The sequence below is a fragment of the Capricornis sumatraensis genome, chromosome 10, assembly GCF_032405125.1.
Source record: "Capricornis sumatraensis isolate serow.1 chromosome 10, serow.2, whole genome shotgun sequence".
NCBI lineage: Eukaryota > Metazoa > Chordata > Mammalia > Artiodactyla > Bovidae > Capricornis > Capricornis sumatraensis.
In genome coordinates, this window is record NC_091078.1 from 104982925 (window position 1) to 105009269 (window position 26345).

Here is a 26345-nt window from a genome sequence, read left to right on the forward strand (position 1 = left end):
AAGTATAAGCCCTGAAGAATTAAAAACAGATGTTCAAACAAAAGCTTGCACAGGAGTGTTCACCGCAGCACGATTCACAATAGTCCAAAAGTGGCGGCCGCCCAGCGAGTGAGGCGAGATAAATGAAAACAGGCACATAGGAAGCTCCCTGGTGGTCCGGTGGTCCGGGTTCTGGGCTTCCACTCCAGAGGGCTCGGGCTTGATCTCTGGGCAGGGAACTTCCACATGCGCTGGTGTGACTGGAAAACACAAAGATAAAGGTGGTCCGTTCTTTAGGCTGTAGCAGGAAGAAGTGAAGTGCCGACTCTTCCTCAGCGTAGCTGAGCCCTGGACGCGGGGTGCTCGGCGAAAGGAGCCAGTCCCCGGGGCCATGCGCTGTGCGAAGCCTCCAGAACAGGCGGCCGGCAGAGGCAGAGGTCAGGTCAGTGTTTGCCAGGGGCGGGGTGGGGATGGAGGAAGTGAAGGGGCGCCTGGAAAGTGTGGGGGGTCTCTTTTTTCTAACGAGCCCGAGTAGGCTGGTTTCAGCTGCTGTCTGTGTCAGAGCGCACAGGCGGAGCAGAGAGCTGTGGTCAGCAGTACGGTCTGTCCACCCCAACGTCGCAGCCCCAAGTGTCTTCTCTCCGTTATGCCCTTCCCTCCGCGGGATTTCGTTTCAGGGTGATAAAAAATGTCCTACGCTTGGTTGTTGTGATGTTTGCACAGCCCTGAATACTCTGAATCACTGTGCATTGTCAGTGGGTGAGCGTCGCGATGTGTGAATTTCATCTCAATAAAACCGCTGCAGAGCTGTGCTGGCCTGTTTCTCTCTTCTGCCGACGATCGCCCAACTCCTTAGCAGAGGCTTGCTTTTTTCCTTTGCTGGAAATTCCTCCTTCATGCCTACCGGCCTGGGCTCAGCGGAAGGTGCTTCTGGAAGCCGGGCGTACAGTTTTCCAGCTGCCGCAGCCTAGCGGTGTCTTCCGTCTCTGGACCCTGAGCTCCGACGCCTCCACCCTGCCCCTACTCAGCTGTGCCCCCTGCTGGCCGTCCCCGGAGCCGTTTGCGTGTCCCTGCGGCCTCCCTCCCCGAGCTGAGGGGTGATGGAAAGACACGGAGCAGACCGATCGGGGTCTCGGCCCTCTGCTTGCGTGGCTGAGATGTAGGAACGGAATAAAGCCTGCAGCATGAGAGTGGAAGAAGGAAAGGGAACCGCAGGCAGGTGGTGGAGAGCCGAGCGGGGACGCCAGCTGCCTGTACCGGGCAGGGCTGGGCTTTGTCCAGCAGAGCCACGGCCACACATCCCGTCCGCTGCCGGCTGTAGGCCAGGCTGGCCAGGCCAGGGGTGCAGGGACCAGGTCTGCAGGGGACGCCAGGTCTGCATCTGGGTGCCTCGGGCCTGGTGGGCCTTCCTGGGGTCCTAGGGGATGGACGGGAGGGGACAGGGGGACCCCCTCTCCCACAGGAGGGTCTGGGTAGGGGTGCGGTGAGCTGAAGGGAAGGGGCTGGGGTAGAGGGAGGCAGCTGCCCTGGAAAACGCCGTCTTGGGCCTTCTCCCGGACTTCCCAACACAGAGCATCTGGGCTGGGGCCTAGGTCCCTAGGGTGCACACCCCAAGTGATCTCTGTAAACTTACAGGCCTCGGTGCAAGAATTGCACTTTTTAAGGATGTGGAAAACACCTCCCCCCTCTAACAGAAACCAGCAAAGACTGGATTCAGACCATCTAGCCATTCGGCTCTTCACACACGAAATTTGCTTATTGCTGCTGTAAACCCTGAAGTGTGGGGACCACCGTGCCCACTGAGTGCTCCCTTAGGTTCCAGCCTCCTCTGTCTGATTGTCCTAGAAGGGCTGGTCTTTCGGGTATAAAGGGAGGTGAGCTCAGGTTGGAGAAAAGGAAAGACGTGTGTGCCCTGTGGGGACCTGTCCTGGACACAGACAGGAGGTTGTGTTTGCTGAAAAGGAGCCTCTGTGTCGGGGTGCACCTGTAGCTGCTGGCTGTCCTGGGAGGGGACCCATGTGGCGGGGGCATGGGTCAGCTGCCCCACTCGCCCCCCTGCCCCCAGCCTCGAAGCCTCTGTGTCCACCTTGCCCCCTGCCTGGCTCATCGCAGGCCCTGGATGACTCCCTGGAGGACTGACTCGCTCCCTTCTCTCAACAGGGTCGGTCGGAGCGTCTCCCTGACACCAGCACGAACAAGCGCAGCAAGCTGAGTGACCGAGGCCACACGCTGACCAGTGGGCGCCAGGCCAGGTTAGTCCAGGGAGCTCCTGCCGTGTGGGTCTCCCTCCAAACAAGGTTGGAGAAATGCTGTAACCAAACGATTACAGAATGTATCGTAAAAGAAAGAATAGAGAACAGGGTAAGAGACGCCGAGGACCCTGATGCTGGGAAGACTGACGGCGGGAGGAGAAGGGACGACAGAGGGTGAGACGGCTGGACGGCATCACCGACTCGGCCGACAGGAGTTTGAGTGAACTCTGGGAGCTGGTGATGGACAGAGAGGCCTGGCGTGCTGCAGTCCATGGGTCTCAAAGAGTCAGACACGACTGAGCGGCTGAACTGAACTGAAACACCCAGGACAGACAGATACTACCCCGCGTCGTGCGTGGCGTGGTTCAGAGCCACTGAGGCCCGGGAACGCTCGGAGGGCCCTGAGCCCGCCGAGCCGCCCCCTGCGTGGTGTACCCCTCCCTCCAGGCCGCCAGCCAGGTCCCAGAGCCCCACACAGACTGTCACTCTTCTGCTTCACGCGGCCTCTCTCTGAGTCATGCAGGGCGCTGCTGTGTGTTTCCAGCCCGACCGCGTGGTGCTGCGCCGTTTCTGGTTCGTGGCCTGTCTGCCCTCGGAGCTGTATTTCCGAGGTTCCCCCCGCGCAGACGCGTGCCTGCTCGGATCCGCTTCGCTTCTGTGGGGTTTGCAAGCAGGACCGTGCCTGGACTTTCGTGCCTTGTCCTGTGATGGGCGCTGGGCGCTGGGTCACTTCCTGACCCCACATCGCAGAAACCCTGCTGTCAGCGTGAGCTCAGGCCACGGGGGCTGCCCGGGCCCGCCTGCACGTCCACCACCAGGGGCCAGCCCGGCGCCCCCGGCGGCTGCCTCGCCCCGGCCCGCGCGGGCGTGAAGCGGCCCCTCTTCCCGGGTGGACACGCTGCTCCCCGAATCCAAGCGGATGAGCTCCTTTTCCCCTCCAGGCTCCCTTTCTTTCCCTGTTCTCCCTTTTTTTTTTGCTCATCCCCGTGCCGGCTGCCTCCCCGGGGGCCCGAGCTGCTCCTGAGCGCAGCCGTCCAGGCGGCGGCCCTGCGAGACGGGGCTGCGGCCGCGGCCTCGCCGTGGGAACGCGGCCCGCTGCCGCCGCCAGGGGGCGCAGCTGCTCCACTGACCGCGCGTCCTCGCCGCGCGGCTCCAGGACCCGCCAGCCCGGCCCGGGAGGGCGCGGGGCCGCCCGGAGAGCACGCGGAGCCGGCCCGTCCGGCCCGGCCAGGGTGGCCCCCTGCCCTCACCCTGCCCGCCACGCCCTTCCCGAGCGGGGCCTGGGCACAGGCTGCCCCCTCTGTCCACCTGTCCATGGGAGGAGCCCCCCAGGAGCCCCTACCATTGGCTGCACCTCCCCAGCCCCACCCTGGGCTGCACACCCCACTGTCCCCGCAGTTAGGGTCACTTTGCTCCGGGAAGCGAGTCACTCACACGATGCCTCGGGAGGTAGTGCCAACCTCCTTCTTTGAGTCCTGGGGCCCTTGATAGAGCCAACTGGAGGTCGCCCTGCAGGCGAGGGGGCCTGTCCATCACTGTCCCCTTGACCTCATCCCCAGACTCCGAGGGTCCAGGCTGTGCCCCCGCCCCCCTCTGGGCACTGGCCGCAGCAGCTGCTCATCCCAGGGACGCACAGTCTCTGCAGCTCCTGTCTCTCTCTCTGCTCCTTGGGCGTCTTCTGTGACTGGTTCCATGTCCTCTGGGGCTTCGGCTGCCCTGGGGACGGGACCACACCCTGTCCTTGGCCACCCACCCATGTCCCGGCCTCTGGGCCTGTCTCCTGATGTCCCTGAAGACGGTCCTTCCTCCCTGACTCTGATTCCCGCCCAGGGAGTGCTGAGCACCCCCTCCTCAAATTAAAGCTACCCTAGATCGCAGTAGGAGAGACAAAGTGAGCCCAACGTTTATCAGTGAGGTCTTATTCAATGGCTCATTTTACAGCACTTGCCCACTATAAAGTCAGTCAGGGAGAACGATGATGCTTCAGCGCCCGGGTCACTACCCCCAGCCCCACCCTGTGCCCCCTGCTCAGCCCCAAACCATCCTGTCTCACATGGAAGAGAACCAGCAATGGTCCCGGTTTTATGAGTCCCCCCCCCGCCCAATACGCACTGGGACAGCCTTCAGCTCGGGCGAGAGCGGGGCAGACAGGGAAGCACTTGAGGCTGGGTCACTAACTCTATCAGCAAGAGGAGGCTGTCGCTGCTGTTCAGCCTCTAAGTCGGGTCCCCCTCTCTGCGACCCCAGGCACTGCAGCGCGCCAGGCTCCTCCGCCCTCCACTGTCTCCCAGAGTTCAAAGTCACGTCTAGATCCCACCAGTCCATCCTAAAGGAAATCGACTGTGAATATTCAGTGGGAGGACTGATGCTGAAGCTGAAGCTCCAGTCCTTTGGCCACCTGATGTGAAGAACCGACTCCTTGGAAAAGACCCTAGTGCTGGGAAAGATTGCAGGCGGGAGAAGGGGATGACAGAGGATGAGATGGTTGGATGGCATCACCGACTCCATGGACATGAGCCTGAGCAAAGCCTGGGAGTTGGTGATGGACAGGGAGGCCTGGCGTGCTGCAGGCCACAGGCTCGCAAAGAGTCGGACACGACTGAGCGATTGAACACCAACAACACAGTCGCACGGCTCTGCTCCAAAGCTGCCTCTGTCTACTCTGGTCTCCCCTGGGGAAGTCCGAGGGGGTCCACTGACTGTTCCTGCTTAAGTAAGAGTCTTGTGCATGTGAAACCCTTGGGAAACTGGCAAAGGACAGCGACCGGAATGCACTCTGCATGCAGCGGGCTTCCAGAAGCAGAGATGACGAGTGAAATAGACAGGTGTCCAAGGGCTGTTCAAACAACATTCCTAAATTGTATTTTGAGAGAAGGCTGTTTCCCGGTACTGCTCAACTGTGACTGAAGCAGGCAGCTCCGTCCTTACCCTCCGACCGTGGGGAAGACACTGCAAAGGCTGGGTCCCCTCTGTCTGCATAACCCACACCCCCTGCGGCACCCAGCACACGCTGCTCTGCTTGGGGGCCACTACTCACGCGAACCCACGTGTCCTGGGTGACGGATGTACGTGTGCACCCCCACGCCCAGTCCTCCGCCGCAGACACCACGGGAGGCCCCTGGGCGACGCTGACCTCAGCGCCCCCCGCCCTCCTCCACCAGATCCGATGGCGGGGGGATGAGGTCGCGGGGGTTCATCCTGGCCACCAGGCAGACGTCGTAGCTGTCGTGCATGAGGACGTCGACGGCCACAACGTTCCACTGGTTCTCCCAGGGGTCCAGCTCCAGGATCTCCTTGCAGATAACCTCGTGGCGATCTGAAAAGCAACAGAGAAGGGCGGCACTGAAGCCAGAGGCCGTCGTCGCCATTGCACAGCTTCCGCTAGAAGGCGCCGCGCCCCAAAAGTCAGCTAACAGCATGAACATCGCACCTGACATTTCAGGAACGGAGAAAGGCTGCGTGGGGCCTCCCATTCAGGCGTTACTCAGGCGATGACTGAGCTGCACACGCGCTGTGGAGTGCTCGGCACAGTGAAGCTTTCCACACGCCCTCCCGCACGTGGTCCCTGTGTGCTGAGCACACTTGGCAGATCTCAGGGACACGATGCAGGGTTGTTTTCTGGGTTGGTTTGCTTTTTTGTTGTTTTTTTTTTGGCCAAACGGCTTCTAGGATCTTAGTCCCCTGACCAGAGATTGAACCTGGGCTGCGGCTGGGATATCCCAAGTCCTGACCACTGGACGGCCAGGGGGCTCCCAGTACCGTCAGCTGCAGTCCCCAGCCAGGCCTTGATCCCAGAACGCCCTCAGCGTGGAGCTGGAGGTCTGGACCTTCCGACCAGCATCTCCCCATCTGCCCTGCCCCATCCCGAGTCCCCGGCGCTCCCGTCTCCACTGCCTGCTGCTGTGAGTTTGGTTATTCTGGAGTCTGCGTCTCCCTGAGACCACACGGGGATGGCTCTCCGGTCTGGACTGTCCCGCTTAGCACCACGTCCCCCAGGTTCACCCTTGTGTGGAGTCACGACCGGCTCTTTGTGACCCAGCGACTGTGGCCACCAGGCTGCTCTGGCCACGGGATTCTCCAGGCAAGAGTACCGGCTGCTGTTTCCCTCTCCGGGGGATCGTTCCAAGCCACTGAACTCATATTTCTACTCTGCTCTGTCTCCCCTTCTTATTTTTGGGTTATTTGAATTTCTCTCTCTTTTTTGCTTCCCTGGGTTTCTCCTGTGGTGCGCGGGCTTGCCTCTTTTGGAGCACAGACTCCAGACCAGCAGGCTGAGCAGTTGCAGCTCCCGGGCTTAGCTGCCCTGAGGCATATGGGATCTCAGTTCCCCGATCAGGGATCAAACCCACGTCCCCTGCACTGGAAGGCGGATTCTCAGCCACTGGACCGCCAGGGAGGTCCCTGGATTGCTTGAATATTTTAAATATCCCATTGTAATTTATCTTGAGATTTTAAGCCTCTTTTTTTTTTCTTTGTTAAAAAATTTTTTTTTTTTATTAAGCATGTTCTTTCTACAGCTATTTTTTAGTAGTTGTTCTAAGGATTGCAGTACCTTTGAACAGACTGTTTGCATTTATACCTCATCATGTAAGTGGAGGCGGGAGCTCCCCTCACCACATCTAGAGTCTCAGCCTCTCCACCCTTTTCTGCTTAATTGTCACCACAGGGAGACGGCCCTCTCTGCACAACAGTAACCTCACTGAGAACAAGATCAGACAATGCTAATTTTTTCCCCTGTCAGCTGCCATTCTCGAGCGCAAGAACTGACAAGGAGGACGCGCCGCCCACTGCGTTTAGCCCGGCTCCACCGGGTTCCTCTGCGTCTCTCTCTCCTCCAGGACGTCTTCTCAGTGATCCGCTTGCCCTTCATTCAGAGGATTCTCTTTCTCTCTTTCTCTCTCTTTAACGCAGGCTTGTTGGCAATGCATCCTCTTCGCTTTCCTCCGCCTGAGACAGTGTGATCGTCATTTTGCCCAAAATTCTGGGGGACGTTTGTGCTGGATTTGTAATTCCAGAGCTGGCAGTGTGTGTGTGTGTGTGCGTGTGTGTGTGTCTGTGTGTGTCTCTGTGTGTGTCTCTCCGTGTGTGCGTGTGTGTCTCTGTGTGTGTCTCTGCGTGCGTGTCTGTGTGTGTCTCTGCGTGTGTCTCTCCGTGTGTGTGTGTGTCTGTGTGTGTGTGTCTGTGTGTGTCTGCGTGTGTGTCTGTGTGTGTGTGTCTGTGTATGTCTCTGTGTGTGTCTGTCTGTGTATGTCTGTGTGTGTCTCTGTGTCTCTGCGTGTGTGTGTCTGTGTGTGTGTGTCTGTGTGTGTCTCTGTGTGTGTCTGTGTGTATCTCTGTGTGTGTGTCTGTGTCTGTGTGTATGTCTGTGTGTCTCTCCGTGTGTGCGTGTGTCTCTGTGTGTGTCTCTGCGTGTGTGTCTGTGTGTGTCTGCGTGTGTCTCTCTGTGTGTCTGTGTGTCTGTGTGTGTGTCTGCGTGTGTCTGTGTGTGTCTGCGTGTGTCTCTCTGTGTGTCTGTGTGTCTGTGTGTGTGTCTGTGTGTGTCTGTGTGTGTCTGCGTGTGTGTCTGTGTCTGTGTCTCTGTGTGTCTGTGTGTCTGTGTATGTCTCTGTGTGTGTCTGCGTGTGTGTGTGTCTGTGTGTGTGTCTCTGTGTGTGTCTGTGTCTCTGTGTCTCTGCGTGTGTGTGTGTCTGTGTGTGTGTGTCTGTGTGTGTCTGTGTGTATCTCTGTGTGTGTGTCTGTGTGTGTCTGTGTGTATCTCTGTGTGTGTGTCTGTGTGTGTCTGTGTGTATCTCTGTGTGTGTGTCTGTGTGTGTCTGTGTGTATCTCTGTGTGTGTGTCTGTGTGTGTCTGTGTGTATCTCTGTGTGTGTGTCTGTGTGTGTCTGTGTGTCTCTCTGTGTGTGTCTGTGTCTGTGTCTCTGTGTGTGTTCTGTGCTTAGATTCTGCTCCACTGGCTTCTGGTCTCTTTGGTTGGAGACACCTACAGTCATTCTAATAATTTTTCCTTATATGTTCTCTTATTTTTCTCTGGGTCTTAAGCATTCAGTTCAGTTCAGTCCCTCAGTCGTGTCTAACTCCTTACGATCCCATGGACCGCAGCACACCAGGCCTCCCTGTCCATCACCAACTCCCGGAGTTCACTCAAACTCACGTCCATCAAGTCAGTGATGCCATCCAGCCATCTCATCCTGGGTTGTCCCCTTCTCCTCCCACCTTCAATCTTTCCCAGCATCAGAGTCTTTCAAATGAGTCAGCTCTTCGAATCAGGTGGCCAAAGGATTGGAGTTTCAGCTTCAGCACCAGTCCTTCCAGTGAATATTCAGGACTGATCTCCTTTAGGATGGACTGGTTGGATCTGCTTGCAGTCCAAGGGACTCTCAGGAGTCTTCTCCAACACCACAGTTCAAAAGCATCAATTCCTTGGCGCTCAGCCTTCCTCATGGTCCAGCTCTCACACTGTTGTCTCTTTTAAGGGAGTAATTCAGTGGTTTTAGTGTATTCACTGAACTGTCTCAGCCGTCACCACCATCTGGTTGGAGAGCGTTTTCATCACCCCCAGAAAGCAACCCTGTCCCCATTAGCAGTAAGTTCCTGTTCACGCCTCCCCCAGCCCCTGACATCTGATCTCCACACACTTGCCTTTTCTGGACATTTTGTATGAATGGACTCATTTGGGGGGTTCTGTGACTGCTGTCTTTCCCCAAGCACAACGTTTTCAAGGTTGATTTACGCTGTAACCTCTGTCAGCCTTCATGCCTGTATCGCCAAGGAACCCTGTGCGGCTGGCCCGTGCTTGTTTATCCATCGTTAGCGGATAGACACTCCGGTTGGCCGCGTTTTGCCTGCTGCAAACCCTGCAGCTTTGAACACTTGTGCCTGTTTCGTGTGGACAGATGCCCTCATTTCTCTGGTGTATGTGCTTTGGAGGGGAATTGCTGCTGTCCATGGTGTTACAGAGAGTAACACACACACACGATGTGACTCCAAAACCTCGGGTTTCAAATTCCACAGAAGCTGCTCCATTTTACATTCCCACCAGCCAGGTATGAGGCTCCAATCTCTCCAATCCTTGTCAACACTTGTTATTGTCTGTTTCTTTTCTTTACAGTCACTCTAGTGGGTGTAAAGGATGACCTCACTGTGGTTTTGATTTGCATTTCCCTAGTGGCTGGTCGAAGAAGGCGGTGGCACCCACTCCAGTACTCTTGCCTGGAGAATCCCAGGGACGGGGGAGCCTGGTGGGCTGCAGTCCATGGGGTCGCCAAGAGTCGGACACGACTGAGTGACTTCACTTTCACTTTTCACTTTCCTGCATTGGAGAAGGAAATGGCAGCCCACTCCATTGTTCTTGCCTGGAGAATCCCAGGGACGGGGGAGCCTGGTGGGCTGCCGTCTATGGGGTCGCACAGAGTCGGACACGACTGAAGTGACTTAGCAGTAGCATCCCCGTGTTTTGGGTGTTTATACCATGGACGGTGTTGGATTTTGTCAAATTCTTTTTCTGCATCTCTGGAGATGATCAACCTGATTTTGTCCTTCCTTCTACAAATATACTGATGGCATGTCACACTGGTTACTCTTTGTGAGCCGACTTTTCGGGCCTGGGGCAGCTCCTGCTTGGTCGCAGCGCTTCTCTCTCCACACTGCTGCGTTCAGTTTGCCAGTCTTTTACTGAGAGCTTTGGCATCCGTGTTCATTCAGGGGTCGTGGCCTGTAGTCTTGCAATGTCTGGGCGGTTTTGGTGTCAGGGAAATACTGGCCTCATCAGAAAAGCTGGAAACGTTCCCTCGTCTCCTGTATCTGGTGAGTCTGTGACGCACTGGTGCCATGAGCACTGATCTTTCTGAGATGTCGCTGTGGCCTCCTCAGCCTGTGCTGGCGGTGGACAACAGAGGCTGTGAGTCTGTCTGTTACCCGGGTGCATCCCAGGGCTCTGGGCAAGAACTGTGAGGAGTCTGAGACTCTGCTAGTGAGCTTGCTGCAGCTCCACGGATACCGGCAGATGGCCTGAAACTCCCGGGTCTGGAGGAAGGACCGAGTGCACCTGCAGTTTTAAAGCTGCCAGTAGCTTGAGCCCCAAGCCCCACAGCAGCACGGAGAGTGCCAGGTGGCACCCGAACAGTCAGTGGGCTGCGCTGTAGGAGGGGAGCCCCAAGCGCAGCAACTGGGAGCTTTAACAAAGGCCAGTGAGCGTGACTGACTGCCCTTGCCGTGTTTACCTGTCTCCTGGCCCCCAGCTACGCTCTTCTTAAAGTATCTTGTTTCCGTGTGTTTGCTTGCCTGCGCTGGGCCTTGGCTGGGTGTGGCACGGAGCGTCATCAGTCCCCATTGCAGCCTGCAGATTCTAGTTCCCTGGCAAGGGGTCGAGCCTGGGCCCCTGCGCTGGGCGCTCGGAGTCTTAGCCACCCAGGGAAGCCCCCACTTCCTACTCTTACTTGGCTTGGACGCTCGTGTGTCTCACGTCTGAAAACGCGGCCCCCACTTGGCGGTTCGGCAGGTACGGTGGTGCGGGGAGAAGGTGGCTTTCCCGAAGGCGTTTGAAGGCACGGGCCTCCCCTTCTTCTGGCTGCCGGCATCCTGCTTCCTGAGGGTGGCCCCTCTGATTCCCGACCCTTTCCACAAGACGAGCCCTTTCTCTCCCGGACTCTCGGGACCCTCCCGTGTCCCTGGCGTCCCGTGCTTCACTTCACGTCCGTTTCCTCCCGCTCCGCTGGGGTGGCTGGCTCCTTTCATTGGGGACTTCAGTTCCAGGAAGCTTTCCTCATTTACCGCAGGGGTGTTTCATCCAACCATCGTCTCTATTTCTTTCTTTTCTTTCTTTTTTACTAAACGCCTACTATTCAGATATTGGACATTGCAGACATACTCGCTTTCCCTCGTTTCCTCTCCAGTTGCTGAGATGTCCCTTCCACCCTGCAGCCCGGGTTCCCTGCTGTAGATTTCTTTCCCATCGTGCGCGTAACCTCCAGGAGCCCTCTGGCACCGACGCACGTTCTCTCTCTTCTCTCCAAGGACGCGTCTCCTCCTGGCATAGCCCGTTTCCTCCGGCCTGTTTCTTCATTTCTGTCTTTTCATTTCTCTCTGTTACGTACACGCTTTCTGCAGAGGTCTGATGACTCCCAGCTGTTTGCTGTCTGTAACAGAGGGACACCACGGAAGGCTTTTCTGTGAGGTTCTTTAGGGGGTGAGTTTGCTTTCCCTTTCCGGGGAGGGGGGTTGCTGGTCGATCCCCAGGGTAGCGTCGTCCAGTCTCCTGACTAGAGGGTATAGCCTGGGAGCCAGAGAAGGAAGAAAGCTGATGCTCTCGAGGCCCGGGATGCCGCTGTCCTCTCCAGTTCCCTGTTTTTGTCACTGATCACCTCTCCCGCTCCGCCCCGTCCTCAGCGTCTGTCTTTGCTGGGGTGCAGGAAGGGCTTCAGCTCCGTGTGGGAGGGCATGATGGAGTCTCCTTCCTGCCTCTGTCCCCACGTGATCAGCGTCAGCCCACTCCCCTCCCGCAGTCGCGTGTCCGCTCCCGGGGGTCCCTGGTTTCTGCTTCCTTTTCCTGTTACCAGGTGAGCGCTGAACTGCGTCCGGGCACTTACTCAGCCACCCACTTATGTGCTTCCAACACTGTGATGCCGTTGCCCCCGTCCCCTTCTGTCTGACTGTGTTCGTTCCACGTACTGTCCTTTGCAGGGAGAGTGGGAGAAAACAGAGGTGTCCCCCTCCATTTCAGCCAAAACCCTACCACGGTGTTTACTGACTGCTCTGGTATCCATCGAGCTGAGCTCGGCTGCTCACTCGTGTCCGAGCCTTGTGACCCCGCGGACTGCAGCCGCCACACTCCTCTGCCCGTGCCGCCCGCAGTGGCACGCGGGTTGTGCGCCACGGAGGCACCGAAGAAGCCAGAGGAATTTCTCGACTGGTTTTCTGAGTAAATAAGCAGGACGCGCGGGCTCGTGCTGCGTGAGAAAAGTCAGCGCTTGCGTTCGGGTCCGACCCTGAGGTCCCTAGCTCATCACGAGCGTGCGATTGCGTTAATACCCTTGTTCTGCTTTCCATAAACCCTGTGACAACTCACTCATCCAGTCCCAGACAGTTACTGTCTTTGAAGCAAATAATTAAAATGGACTTTGAGAGCTTGCCTGGTAAACCCATTTCCCTCTGGCTGGAAGCATTATTAGTCCATTATTGTTCCAGGAGAAGAGGTTGGCTCAGACAGTCTTGAAACACAGGATATCAGTTCTCTAACTCAATATGATACAACGGCAGATAAGACGAGGAACGAGATGAAGCAGTGTGTCTTCTGGATCCTTAGACACTGATCACCGGCCACCGCCCCGGAGGTCCCGAAGCTGCCCTGCGTCTTGCCTTCTGCTCCAGAGAAAGCCAAGCCCGCAGCCAGAGGGCAGAGGGCAGAGGGCAGAGGGCAGGGCCGCGACCAGCAGGGGTTCTGTGCTTCTTCTTCCTTTTCCTGTTGCCCAGGCAGCGCTGAGCTCCATCCCTGCTGGAGGGGAGCCCCAGGGGCGGGGGCGGGAGGAGGTCAGGTGCCCGGGCTCCCTGCTGCCCCTCCCAGGCCCCCCTACACTTGGGGCTCCAACAAGGATCCTGACAAGATCTCCTTGTCCTGCCAGGGTTCTCGCTACTGTGACAGGAACCACCTTTACGTGAGCGTCTGATGGTTAATATAACAAAATATTTTGCTGTTCAGCCAGTAAGTCGTGTCTGACTCTGCAACCCCACGGACTGCGGCATGCCAGGCCTCTCTGTCCATCACCATCACCCAGAGCTTGCTCAAACTCCTGTCTGTTGAGGCGGTGATGCCATCCAGCCATCTCGTCCTCTGTCGACCCCTTCTCCTCTTGCCCTCAATCTTTCCCAGCATCAGGGTCTTTTCCAATGAGTCAGCTCTTTGCATTGGGTGGCCAAAGTATAATAATGAAAGCTATTAGAACCATTAAAAAAATACATTTTGGAAAATTCTATGAAGAACAAGTAGGGAGAGGAAAATTGAAGCTTCTTGTTACCGGGACTTTCAAGCATACAGAAGCGAGTAGACATGGGCTTTGGGCAGTCCCGCGGTTAGAGCAGGGGCCCAGGTTTGATCCCTGGTTGGGGAACTATGATCCCACAGCCCACGTGGCCAGAACGAAAGCAAAAAAGTAGTGAGTAAAGCCCTGCAGCCACTACCCAGCTGCAAAGTGGCCCGCACTCTGCCGGTGCTGTGAAGTCTGTCCTCGCTGTCCCCAGCGCCCAGTCCCCATTCGATTAAAAAAAAATTTCCTAGTGGAGAAGGCAATGGCGCCCCACCCCAGTACTCTTGCCTGGAAAATCCCATGGACGGAGGGGCCTGGTGGGCTGCCGTCTACGGGGTCGCACAGAGTCGGACACGACTGAAGCGACTTAGCAGCAGCAGCAGGGTAGATTAGCACAAATTTCAGAGAGCGCATCATTCTCATCTATAAAGACTTCTACACAGTCTCTACTCACCCATGACCTTTCTCCTTTTTCCTCCTCTCTTATGTAAAGCCACAGTGAAAAAAGGGAAAGCGTTAGGCCCGTGGTTGTGTCCAGCTCTTTGCGAACTCCTGGACTGTATCCCACCAGGCTTCTCTGTTCATGGGATTTCCCAGGCAAGAACACTGGAGTGGGTTGCCATGCCTTCCTCCTGGGGCCCAAACTTGGGTCTCCCGCGTTGCGGGCAGATTCTTTACTGTCTGAACCACCAGGGAAGTGCCTACAACAGCCTTACCATCATAACCTAACAAAATTACCAGTTCCTTAACACCATGTAGTATTAGATGGTATTAATACTCCGGCCCATTTAACACTCCAGCCCACATTCAGATTCCCCAGATTATCTGAAAAAAATATCTTTCTGCAGATTTGTTTGAATCAAGAGCCTAATAAGGCACACTCGTCATGTCGGGCTCACAGATCTCCAAAGCCTCTTAGTTGCTAACGGAAACTTTAGTCTTTAACTTAAAGATATTTATGTGCTTCAACACGAGGGCAGGCGTGCCGCGGGCTCGGCTTTCTTCAGGGGCTGTGCCATTTTTATCTGGCATGCGTCCAAAGTTGTGAGTGCTCCGGAGGCATGTTTTTCCTAGACCTGTCCTGGCCTCGAGGTCCATTAGGGAGGTTCGAGTAGGACTCCTCGTCATTTTCAGTGTGAGTGCTTTCCACCTTAGTTACCAGGGCAACTAATCAAACTCTGGAGACAGCTGTTTATTAGATTTATGCCTATTTAAGATTCTCCCTGTTGCATTAAAAATTATAAATCCATACCGCAGATTGCAACAACGGAAGCAATTAGATTTCTGGAGACAGGCTGGTGATGAATGCGTGGATTAGGTATTATCTTAGAAGCGCTTCCCAGCGACCTGTCGCGAGTGGCCACAGTGCAGGAGAGTTTTCTTCGGAGGACAGGTCGCTCCTGTTCTGCGGGCTCCTCGTGTGTTCAAGCTCTCCAGTCGGGCATCAGCCTTCCCTCCCCCCTTCCTCGTCCCCTCGTGTTCAACTCCTTCTGATTTCGAGGCCACCGTGTGCCAGGCACGTTACAGACCCGTCCCCACCCACCGAGGAGGGGGCAGCCCCCGCCTCCGAGGGTGTGAAGGCCCAAGGTCAGAGGTCACTGACTTTGAGTCAGTCTTCTGAGAGGGTGACAGGCAGGAAGGCTGGGGGTCTCCAAACGGAGGAAACAGGCTGCAAGCGTCAGACGCTTTTTCTCTTTTTCTCTCTCTGAGGCGGCAGGAGGAAATGAAGGACAAGGGTCAAGATTTTTCCCTTCTTGACACAAATTTAGAAAGAGGCTTCTCTTAAAGTTCTGTGTCTCCACCTGAACTTAACTGTTCTCAAACCTTGAGCCGAGCAATGCGTTTTCCTTATGGAAATGTTTGTCTTAAACTACGTCAAGGGACTATACTTTTACCCTAGACTGCAAGTCGGTTCCGCCCAAGACTCAGAACCGACTGGACAAACCAGGATGTTTCACTCACACATTGTTCTCCTAATCTGTGCTAATAAAACTGTGTCTGCTTGGAAATCTGCCTTAAAGATCTCACGTCGATCGTTTGATGGCCGGGGAAGACTCACCTGGTGCCAAGGTTATCTCAATGCATCATGTGTGGGTGAGGGGCCTGGTGCCAGCCCCTGAGTTTTGAGACATTCCCTTCCTCTAATTAGCAGTCTGCTAGTAGCTGTATAACATCCAGCTAAAGACTAGCAGGGGGCCACGCTTTCTGCCCTTTTCTGATGTCTGTGTCAGAGCGTTCTCTATCTCTTTTATACTGTAATAAAACTTTAATACACAAAAGCTCTGGGCGATCGAGCCGCGTCACTGGCCCCGGATTGAATTCCTGTCCTCCGGGGCCAAGAACCCCGGCATCTTTCACTGCTCAGCAGCACCTTTCAGCCCACACCCCTCTCGGGACTGTCGGTCGAGGCATCTCCGGGCCCGTGGGTACCTGCTCCGTGGAAGCCCCCGCAGACGTAGAGCTTCCCATCCACGGCGCCCGCGCTGGTGGAGTTGGAGCGCAGCCCAAGCAGGGGCGTGGGCATCGGGGGCCCCTCTCTCCAGAAGTCCCCATCCGGGTTGTAGATCTCCACCACGTCCAGGCACTTCCGGACCTGGCCCCTGTCCCGGCCGACGCAGCCGATCCCACCTGCGGAGGGACACAGGACAGAGTGACCGGGGCGGCGCATCCCCGAAGGCACGCCCCCACCCGGCCCACACCCCAGGCTCGCAGCCTGGGTGGTCTCGTGCACCTGGCGCCTTTCCCGGGATGCTTTCTTTCTTTTTTTAATTAACTATTTTAATGGAAGGATAATTGCTTTGCAGAAATTTGCTGTTTTCTGTCAAACCTCAACCTGAGTCAGCCATAGGTCTACACACGTCCCCTCCCTGTTGGGCCTCCCCCCTCCCTCCCATCCCCCCCTCCAGGTTGATAGAGCCCCTGCTGGGGTTCCCTGAGACACACAGCAAATCCCGGTTGGCTACCTACTTCACACGTGGTGATGGAAGTCTCCACGTTACTCTCTCCACACATCTATCCCGAGATGCTTGCTAAGCAGTGGTGAGGCCTGCTGCGCACCCAGCCAAGCTCGACCGCGTTGACCCCCAGCGCCGTCGGTCTGTGCTCACACGCGGGGCAGACGCACACTGGCTGTCTCAGGGGCCCTCCCTTGAGAGGAGCATTTTGTGATCTGAGTGTGAGGGCGGCCCAGTTCCGACACCCGCCGTCCTGCGGTCGGTAGGGTCCCAGGGACCTGGCTATCGAGCGAGCGTCCTTTCCCCTCCCCAAGGTCACCAGCCCATTTCTCCGTCTCTGTTTTTATTTTATCTCTGGCAGCACCGACTCCTAGCTTACGGGATCTTACCTCCCTGATGAGGGATCGAACCTGTCCCCGGCGCAATGCTAGGGCAGAGTCCTAACCACTGGGTCCCCTCTCCCTCTCTTCTCAAGGGGCAGGAATCTTCCCTCCTCAGGGCAGGGCCAGCCTTTGGTAAATTTTAGCTTTAGGTTCAAAGGGAGGCCCCAAACCCGAACGCCCGCTGCGTCTTCCATTTTCGGCGACACGGTGCGTTCAACAGGTGCTCTCGGCCGTGCTCGGGACGAGCTGGGAAAGGAGTGGGGCGTGTTTCCTGCCGTTAGGAAGCTAATGGGGTGGAAAGCCACACGGGCGAATAAACAGAGAGCAGACTCAGAGGTTAAAGCGTCTGCCTGCAATGCAGGAGGCCCGGGTTCGATCCCAGGGTCGGGAAGATCCCCTGGAGAAGGAAATGGTAACCCACTCCAGTATTCTTGCTTGGGAAGTCCCATGGATGGAGAAGCCTGGTAGGCTACAGTCCACAGGGTCGCAAAGAGTCGGACACGACTGAGCGACTTCACTTTCACTTTTCACTTTCAGGCATCATGACAGGCACCTCATAGGAGACACAGGTTATGCTCGGAAGTCCAGAGACTGCAACAAGTTAACAGAAACACCACGTACATAATTATGACTCTAAGTCCCACCCTCCGCTGGGGCAGTGATGGCATAAGGATTTCCAATCCACTGTAATAAGAAACAGGAGCTTGCCCCACAAGGAAAGGCTGCGAACGTCGGGCTGTCTCTCCTTGTCTGAAGCGTGGCTCCTGGGAAGCAGGCGAGGCTCCTGGAGGGGAAGGCAGACCTCTCATTGGTGACCTCACTGCACGCAGACCCCGTCAGACCACCTGCTCTGCACGGCCCATCAGAGTTGGGACAGTGCCGGCCTCGGCTACCCGGGAGGGTCCCGGGAGGGTCACGGCAGCGGGGGGACTTGGCTCTGGAGTTCACAGCAACACCGAGACCAGCGTTGAGACCTCTGGGCTCTTGCAGCCTCTGCCCAGCGTGTCGTGCCACTTAGAGACTAATGCCAGGACGCCCGGTGGCGTTTCTTCCATCGTTTAACCCCGTGCCCGCCCATGTGCAGCCGGCGGCCCTCCCCGCCGCCCTCCTCCCATGTACGGCCCCTCCTCCCGTGTGCGGCTGGCGGCCCTCCTGCCTCCCGTCCATCGAGTTGGTGATGCCATCCAACCATCTCATCCTCTGTCGTCCCCTTCTCCTCCCGCCTTCAATCTTGCCCAGCATCGGGGTCTTTTCCAATGAGTCAGTTCTTTGCATCAGGTGGCCAAAGGATTGGAGCTTCTGTATCAGTCCTTCCAATGACTATTCAGGGTTGATTTACTTTAGGATGGCCTGGCTGGATCTCCTTGCAGTCCAAGGGGCTCTCAAGAGTCTTCTCCAGCACCACAGTGTGAAAGCACCAATTCTTCGGCGCTCAGCCTTCCTCATGGTCCAGCTCTCACATCCGTACTCGTGTTACAGTGCGTGACGCTCGGCCCTGAGTGACCGCAAGAGGACAGAGGGGATGGTTTGTTCTCACCCGGGTCGGGCCCACCCAGAGGAGAGGTGATGGAGAGCGTGCGGGAGGAAGCTTTTTCTTCCCCCCTTTTGCTGATGGAGCCCGGCCCATTTCCTGTCTCAGGACACATCCAGGGGTGAAGGCTGTAAGCACAGGAAGCTCTTAGCGCTTTCTCTCTTCTCCGCCTGGATAAATAATTTAGCCCATTACTGTGCCAAGTCTGAGTGGCTGCGCTTCCAAGGAGGGGCCATGTGGGCCTCAGTCAACTGCGCTCTCTGACGCTCACAGACCCACTTCCCTGCTGGCGCTGGGGTGGCCAGAGGCTGCTTCGTCCAACAGATCGGGGAGTCTCTGTCCGAGGGGCAGGACGGCCTTAAGAAAGAGGCTTTGTCTGTAGCCGCTGACCCTGGCAACCACCCATCAGGTAAGAACGAGATCACTTAGCTCCGTGCTCCCTGAGATGGGGAGGGCGGTTACCGGGCTGGTTTCTGTTGTTAATACGAGCACTTGGGACGACCGGTCAGTGGAGGCGAGCAGAGGGCATGCGGGTCACTTGTCATCAGGCTGGCACAGCCAGCAGCCAGCGCCCTGGGTGTGATCAGAAGTTCACATAAAGCCCATCAGGGAAGCTCTCCCAGCGTAATGTACAAGAAGCGCGGCTTGTGCTGCAGGTTGCTGGGATAATTAGAGGGCCTGTCACTTCCGTCTGCCGCTAAGTGCCTTTAATGGTGCCGTGCTGCTGCCTGGCTGGCGGAGTTCACGGGCTCCACCCGCGCCACCCGGGCTCTGCCTTTGCTTCTGACCGCCGCCCCTGAACGCACCCCGTCTCCCCTGGGTGTAGTTCCAGCACCAAGCACGCTCCGGGGGCCCTCTAGTCCCAGCGGCTTAATGAGCCTAACCTGAAAGTGGGGGCTGATTAGACAAACCTTCCCACGAAAGCGCGATCTGTATTAATAAGTCAGCACCGGCACCATGAGAGAAGGCTTTTGATCCTGCAATGGGACAGAGCAGTTTTAGAATTTCAGTGTGCCGCCCAGGATCTCTCACTTCTGTGCCACCAGAGCCTGGCTTGCCCGCATTCAGAAGCAGGCGCGGAGTTTCTCTCTGCGAGTCCTGTGTCAGCGGTCCTCTGGGACAATATACAAACCTTAGTTCTTTTGGGGTGGGAGGGGGTGGGAGGGGGTGGGGTGGGGTGGGGTGGGGTGGGGTGGGGTGGGGTGGGAGGGGGTGGGGTGGGGTGGGGTGGGGTGGGGTGGGGTGGGGTGGGGTGGGAGGGGGTGGGAGGGGGTGGGAGGGGGTGGGGTGGGGTGGGGTGGGGTGGGGTGGGGTGGGGTGGGGTGGGAGGGGGTGGGGTGGGGTGGGGTGGGGTGGGGTGGGGTGGGGTGGGAGGGGGTGGGGTGGGAGGGGGTGGGGTGGGAGGGGGTGGGAGGGGGTGGGGTGGGATGGGGTGGGGTGGGGTGTGGTGGGGTGGGGTGGGGTGGGGTGGGAGGGGGTGATTACAGAAGAGGGCGCCTCTCTCTCCTCTTTCATTTCTGCCAAGATGAAGAGCTGCTCTACGTGTGTTTGGTCGTCGTGGTCTTTCCCTGTTCAGAGATGAAATGTCTCCCCACACAGAGCCTCGGCCAGGTGCTGGAGACGGCAGGGCGTGGTCCTTCCCTGACTTCCGCCAGGACCTGCTGTCCACGGGGCCTTGACCGCAGCGCGGGGGTTGCTCCTGTGTCCCTCTCCCCAAGGCTGCCATCAGGAGCTTATTCTGCCCTGCTCTGGGCTGGACCCCAAAGGAGGGGTGATTCTGGAGCACTTCTGACAAGCTCCCAGAGTTGCTTCCGTGGCTGAACAAGCTCTTTTTTTTTTTTTTTTTTAATATTTATTTATTTGGTTGTTTTAGCTCTCAGTTGCAGCATGTGAGACCGTGTCCCCTGATCAAGCATTGAACCCATGTCCCCTGCATTGGGAGCTAGGAGTCTTAGCCCCCGGACCCCCAGGGAAGTCCCTTAGCAAGCTTTAATAAATATATTCACTGCTGCCGGCTCCTATGGGCCTTGGAAAAAATCTGTGGGCTTTTGGAAACAGAAAGTGAAAGGGAAAGCGTTGCTCGCTCAGCTGTGTCCGACTCTCTGTGACCCCGTAGACCGTAGACCGTACCTGCCAGGCTCCTCTGTCTGTGGGAGTCTCCAGGCAGGAATCCGGGAGTGGGCCGCCACGCCCTTCTCCAGGGCATCTTCCCCCCAGGGACGGAACCCAGGTCCCCCCATGGCAGACAGTTTACTGTCTGAGCCACCAGGACAGCTTTGCGCAATAAAATCTCTCTAAGTCTCAAATTGCTCACCTGTAAGTTTTGGATAAGAATTTCAGTTTCGTGTTGCAAAGATTAACTTGCACGTGAAGGAGGAGCGTGGCGAGGAGGCGCAGATGAGCGTTGCCAGCCCAAGTATCACCGCTAGGACAGGAGCTTCATTTCTCCCCACGCACCCGCGAGAGCAAGCGGCCAGCACGCAGCAGCTCAGGGGGATGGCCGTCTCTCCTCCGTGGTCCAGGATGCTGTGTTAGTAACCAGTGTTCACGGGAGCTGCTGAAGCCTTTGGTTGGCTTGGTCACAACTTAATTATCTGCGTGTCTGTGATTAAGGGCTTACTGACTGAAGGGGCGAATCTCTTAAATGCTTCGTTCGAGGTTGGATGGAGGCGATTGGAGGCTGAAGGGCTGAGCGATAAGCTGAACCTCTGGGCGGGGAGACGGGCTCCCTGACACGGTGCATCAGGTCAAGCGTTTTGGGGGGCGGGAATGGCCAGGTGGCCCCACGGGAGACAGGCGGGAGGATCCTGTTTGGTGGGGGGGGGGCCGGGAGTGAGGCCGCCTCGGGTCGGGGTAGAGGGGCTGCTCTGACTCACTTGTGGGTGCAGCCTCTTCCTGACAGTATAACGCCCGGGCGGCGTCACTCTCACCCAGGCTGCCTGCTCTCTCTCTCTCTCCTAAATCACATTTATTTGTGTATGGCCGTGCTGGGTCTTCATTGCTGGGCATGGGTTTTTCTCCAGCTGCGTCCACGGGCTTCTCATCGCGGTGGCGTCTCTTGGCGCAGGGCACCGGCTCTTGGGTGTGCGGGATTCAGTACCTGTGGCCCGCGGGCTTAGTTGCCCCGTGGCTTATGGCACCTTCCCGGGTCGGGAAGCAAACCCATCTGCCCCGCCCCGCATTGGCAGACGGACTCGTTGCCGTTGAGCCTCCAGGGAAGGGCTCTGCTTCTCTTCTGCTCTCGTTCAGGAGCTCCAGACGTGAAGCCTGAACCCCAGAAGGCACGACCTCGCTGCTCGTCCCTCGTCAGTTAGTGCCGGGCTCTAATGGGTATTTTCAGAAAAGGAGAAAAGCCCCTCAGCACAGGGTGAAAGGCAGGGCCACCTGCCTCCACAAACTCCCGGCCGCGCCCAGGACTGTCCGGCCCACCACCCGGGCGGCGGCGCCCTCTGTGCTCATCCGCTGACCCTGCCCGTCCATCAGCAGCCTGCTTGCTCTTCTAAACAGATGATCGGAAAAATCGAATAGAAGAGCTGAAAGGAAAGACCGAGTTCCACTGGTTAGCGCTTGACTCTGCTTGATTTCAAGTTGCGTGAAGTGCCTGACAGTTACCGAGTGGGCATGCAGATGGTTGACAGAAGTTCTCGCTCCAAGTCCCGGGCACCAAAGAAGCCGCAGCCGTATCTGTGGCTGATTCCGGACAACCGCTGGGCTTCCCTCTGGCCCAGTCCTGGGCGTCCGTGGGCCTCAGCGCGCCTCGCCCCTCTGCTCTTCCACACTCTGAGCCATCTCTGCCTCCTTTCTGCCCTGACCGTCCTCCCCAGCGCGTCCTGCAGGTCCCAGCAGGTCCAGGAGCCGAGCCCGCAGGGGCTGAAGGGAGCGCCTGCAGAGGTCAGGACCTCGGGGCCGGCCTCCCGTCACCTCGGCACCCTCAGGCAGGAGCCCCCAGCCGTCTCGGGCCTGTCCGCCTCCCGGAGGCGTGCCTGGTTTTCAGCCACCCCTCTGCCCACTCCTCCCCTCCCTGCCCGTCTCCCCGGCCGCCCTGTTTGCAGCACCCCGTGCTCCAGGCTGGCTCAGCCTGGGCCCCAACAGTGAGGTAGTTCCCCGCTAGGCCTCTGTAGAGGCTGGTCTCCGCCTGGATGGGTCTCTCCTCCCCACGAGGACAAATCCCTGCTTCGAGGCTCAGCTCAGCCATCACCCCGAAGAAAGGCGTTGTGTCTCTGCAAGCGGCCATCCCCTCCTTCGGGCGCCTGCTGCTCTCTGAACGGAGATCAAGGTTCCTATAAAGACGCTGCTCCTGTGGGTCTTCCTGGGCTGCACGGCACTGGACAGCAGAAGGGTGCCTCGTTCCCATCCGCGCACCCCACGCTCCTCGCTGGGGCAGACGGTCGGGAAACAAAGCTTAGCTGAGTGCGTGCGTGGCCCAGCCCTTCCCACGCCGCGGGCACCGCTGTCCTCTTCCATTCTCCTGTCAGAACACAAAGTGACGACTAGCTTTCTAGAGCTGGTCAAGCCCCGAGTCCAAACAGCTGAACGCTCACTTCCTGTCAGATTATAAACACGACCTGCTTAAGGACATAGGACTCCCGGTGCAGACAGGGACCTTGTTGGTGTCTGTTATTGGGCTCATCTTTGCCCCCAGGTCTGCCTGCCTGGAAAGTCACTGACCTCCCCTCACTCTGGCTGGACGTAACCTAACAGGACCCAGGCTGAGTTTATACTAATAATTCTGTCGGCGACCAAGCAAAGATGCATTAATCAGATGTACTCCACAGCTTGCAAACGTAGACACACAGGATGTAGAGAGTGAAGGGAGGCTACGCATCATTCTGTTCCCTGAGGTTCTTCTAAAGGGGGCTTGACAGCGTGTGGTGAATAATTACTGCAGAGAAAAGATCTCGGGGCCCCTCTGGTAGCGACTCTAGCGCTTTCATAGCTGGGGCCCAGGTTTGCTCCCCAGTCAGCGAACTAACATCCCACAAGCTACCCAGAACAGCAAAAAAAAAAAAAAAAAAAAGTCTTAACAAATCTGGCATCTTGCCCGTGTGTAAATAAAATCATTATGGAAAGCGATAACTTGTGCTCATCCCTATATCTACCCAAGAAAGGGGAAAGGAAGGGAGTGTCTAAAAAATGATCACAAACATGAATCAGGATAAACTGGGTGAAGATAATGCATTGAACTCAAAAGCGACAGGATTTTAAAATAGATGTCTTCCTCTTTAAAGCATTAACATTGTCCCATTTCAACTCTTCACGCTGTTTTAAAACATACATTACATTCTCTCTGCCTTAGTGAACTGATGATACCAGTGTCAAGGTTTTCGTAAGGACTGGGAAGTAGCTAACACCCTGCTTCCCCAGCATCCCACAGACGGACGGTTCTGTACACCAGGCTGCGTGAAAACACACCTGGATTTGCTTTGCTGGACGAATCCTCGCTTTTGGTGCGGCTTTGAGCAACTTACCTCTTCTCATGAGAGCAAAGCATAGAAAGTATTTGCCCAAGGTTTTGGCTGCATCCTTACGCTCCTCTGCAAACACAAACAAGTCAGAGACCCAGACAGCATTTGCCAGACGTTCCCCGTCTGTTCTTGGTAATGGTCTCATCCCTGTCCATCCGGGGCTTTCACACCGTAGCACCTTCTGACAGTCTCTGCTTTCGGTGTCAGAATCGCTGTGAACTTCTAGCTAGTTTCATGTGTATATAATCTTACGTGTCTATTTTCGGCTGTGCTGGTCTTAGTTGCGGGGCAGGCTTTTCTCTGTTGCGATCTCTCTCGTTGCGGAGCGCGGGCTCCAGGGTGTGTGAGCTTCAGCAGTTGTGGCCCACGGGCTCAGTTGCTCCGAGGCCTGTGGGGTCTTCCCAGACCGGGGATCAGAGCTGTGTCTCCTGCAGGGCAGGCAGACTCTTCACCTCTGGGCCACGAGGGAAGCCCTCCAGCTATTTTTAAGCAATCTGTATGTATATGTCGGATATTTACTTCCTGTCTCTCCTAGGTGCTAGAGAACAAGTTTAAGGCTTTTGTTTATTTGTGTGTTTTGTGGTTTTTTTGTGTGCATAAAACTCAGTCTTGGGAAATTGAAGGCAAATAAGAAACCATTATAAAACTGCATTACAATTATGTATCGGTCCAACAAGAGCACAAGTTCCCACTAACCGCCACACTGAAGCGTGGGGCTGCTGACTCTGGGTCTGCAGGATATCAGAGATGAAAGTGAGCCACGTTGTGACCTGAGTTCAGCTCAGTCGCTCCGTCACGTGGACTCTTTGAGGTCACGTGGACTCTGCGGTCACTTGGACTGCGGCACGCCCGTGAGCACCCCGGGCAGACCCTGGCCTCTGGGAGCCCGTGATTCTGGGTCCCCCAGTGAGGGGGCCAGGTCATCAAGGCGAAAACCCTTCACAGGCTTCCCTGGAAGGACGTCTCACGGGTACCGACCGCGAAAACACGGCGAGCCTTCTCTCTGGTTCGAAGCCACTTCAGCTGTCGTGTCTCTGAACTCAAGTCTGCTCCCAGAATAAAGGGGGCGCGGGGACTCCCCGCTGAACTGCTTCGGCCGTTGAAACGGCACCTTTTTTCCTTGTCCAGCATGAGCCTAAGAAGCTATCTCTAGGCCCAGAAGACTGCCGGGAGGAGATCAGAGCACACCCAGAGCCCGCCCTGAGGGCATGCAGACACGGGGAGCTCCGAGCAGTGCCCGACCTGCGTTCCTGGGACACACGCTGTGCCAGGGGGTCCCCTGTCCCTTCACCTCTGGTCTCTCCTAAACACCAGCCGGGGCAGCTCATGCACCAGGGGCTTGGTCAGTGTTGTGAGCATATAAAAACACCCTCCTTGAACGCGGCGTCCCATCTTCCCTTCCTCACCCAGCATCTGAACTTTGCCACCTGCATCCCTGCGGGCATTCTTATCAGAGCCGCCCAGCGCTTCCCACAGACCAGACCCCAGGCCCCACTTCAGACCTGCCAGCCCAGAATTCGCCACAGGTCAGGGCCAGGAATCTGCCGTTTTATTGCACAGCCTGGGTGATGTGAGACATGTTTCTATTTTTAAAAACTGCTTCAAGGGGACTTCCCCGGCGGTTAAGACTCCGTGCTTCCAACGCAGGCGGCACAACAGGGTCAACCCTGGTGTGGAAACTAAGATTTCACATGCTGCTTGCTGCAGCAAAAAAAAAAGTGAAAATAAATAAAAAAAAAAAATTTTAAGCTTACTTTGCAAAACATTAAAAAAAAATACTGCCTCAAATTTTATCAAAAGACATAAAAAGGCAAAATCAGAACAATGATGAAGCTTGGTCCTCTCATAATGTAATTCACCTCTGGACTGCTCACGGACACGAATTTACTGCAGCAGCTGGAACCTTCTGCGTAACTAGCCCCATCAAGGGGTGCCATCACCCAGTGAAAATGACCCCTGGGGCCATGTGGGGAGACTTGGTGTTACCTGGCTCCCTGGACAGGGAAGTGAAAAATCTGTGCTTTGCAAAATCCCCTACAATGCCTGGAACTCTGACGCTGTTTGAGGTTTTTTGCCCTGGTGGAGTAGCAGGAGAGAAAGGTCAGTTCCATCAACTGATGTCTGTGAGCGCTGGTCACGTGGAGCAGCCAGGCCGGAGGTCAGAACAGACACAGCCAGACGAGCGGGGCAGCTCTCTGCCCCTGGGTGTCTGGGGAGCCTGGCCAGAATCCTGCTGAGAGTCGCGCCCCCGATTCACACAAACCACCTCGGGGGTGGCGTCCTGCCGGACCCTGAAGGGTGCACTGGTCTAGACGCGGAGGCTTGAAAGCAGAGGGAAGAGAGGAAACCCAGCCGCAGAAGGGAGGCTTGTTCGGGGGTGACCCCCAGGGCCCACGGTGGGGCGGGCAGGGATGTGGCTGCCGGGGCCGGCCCGGGACAGGTCTTAGCATTTCCACAAATAGACCTCGTGGCTCACTTTCTATATTTGACTTCGCCTGACCCATCAAGTTAAAGGAACTTCGGCATCCGATTTGGCTTTTTAAAGACACTTGAGGAAAACCCCAGGTATATTTATAAGTGCACTGTCATTGCAGAAGCAAGCATACTGCACTCGAAGGTGTAACTGATGCTATGAAATCTGAATTTTGTCTCACAGAAACCGCTTTCAGAGAGAGAGCCCTTGGTGTCACATTCTGTCAGCATTTTATGGCAGAGCATCAGGAGCTGGATTTAATGAGGTGGAGCCCAGAAGGTTTTATCTTTC

General features: G+C 56.6%; 1 protein-coding gene across 1 annotated transcript in view; it reads right to left on the reverse strand.

Moving 5' to 3' along the window:
* Positions 1-5365: 5365 nt before the first annotated feature.
* Positions 5366-26345, reverse strand: part of KBTBD12 (kelch repeat and BTB domain containing 12) — a 39829-nt gene continuing 18849 nt past the window's right edge. Inside the window, exons 4-5 of the mRNA XM_068983163.1 lie at positions 15679-15876; positions 5366-5547 (exon numbers count right to left, since the gene is read on the reverse strand). Coding sequence (XP_068839264.1) covers positions 5366-5547; positions 15679-15876 — 380 coding nt within the window. The remainder of the gene's footprint in view (positions 5548-15678; positions 15877-26345) is intronic.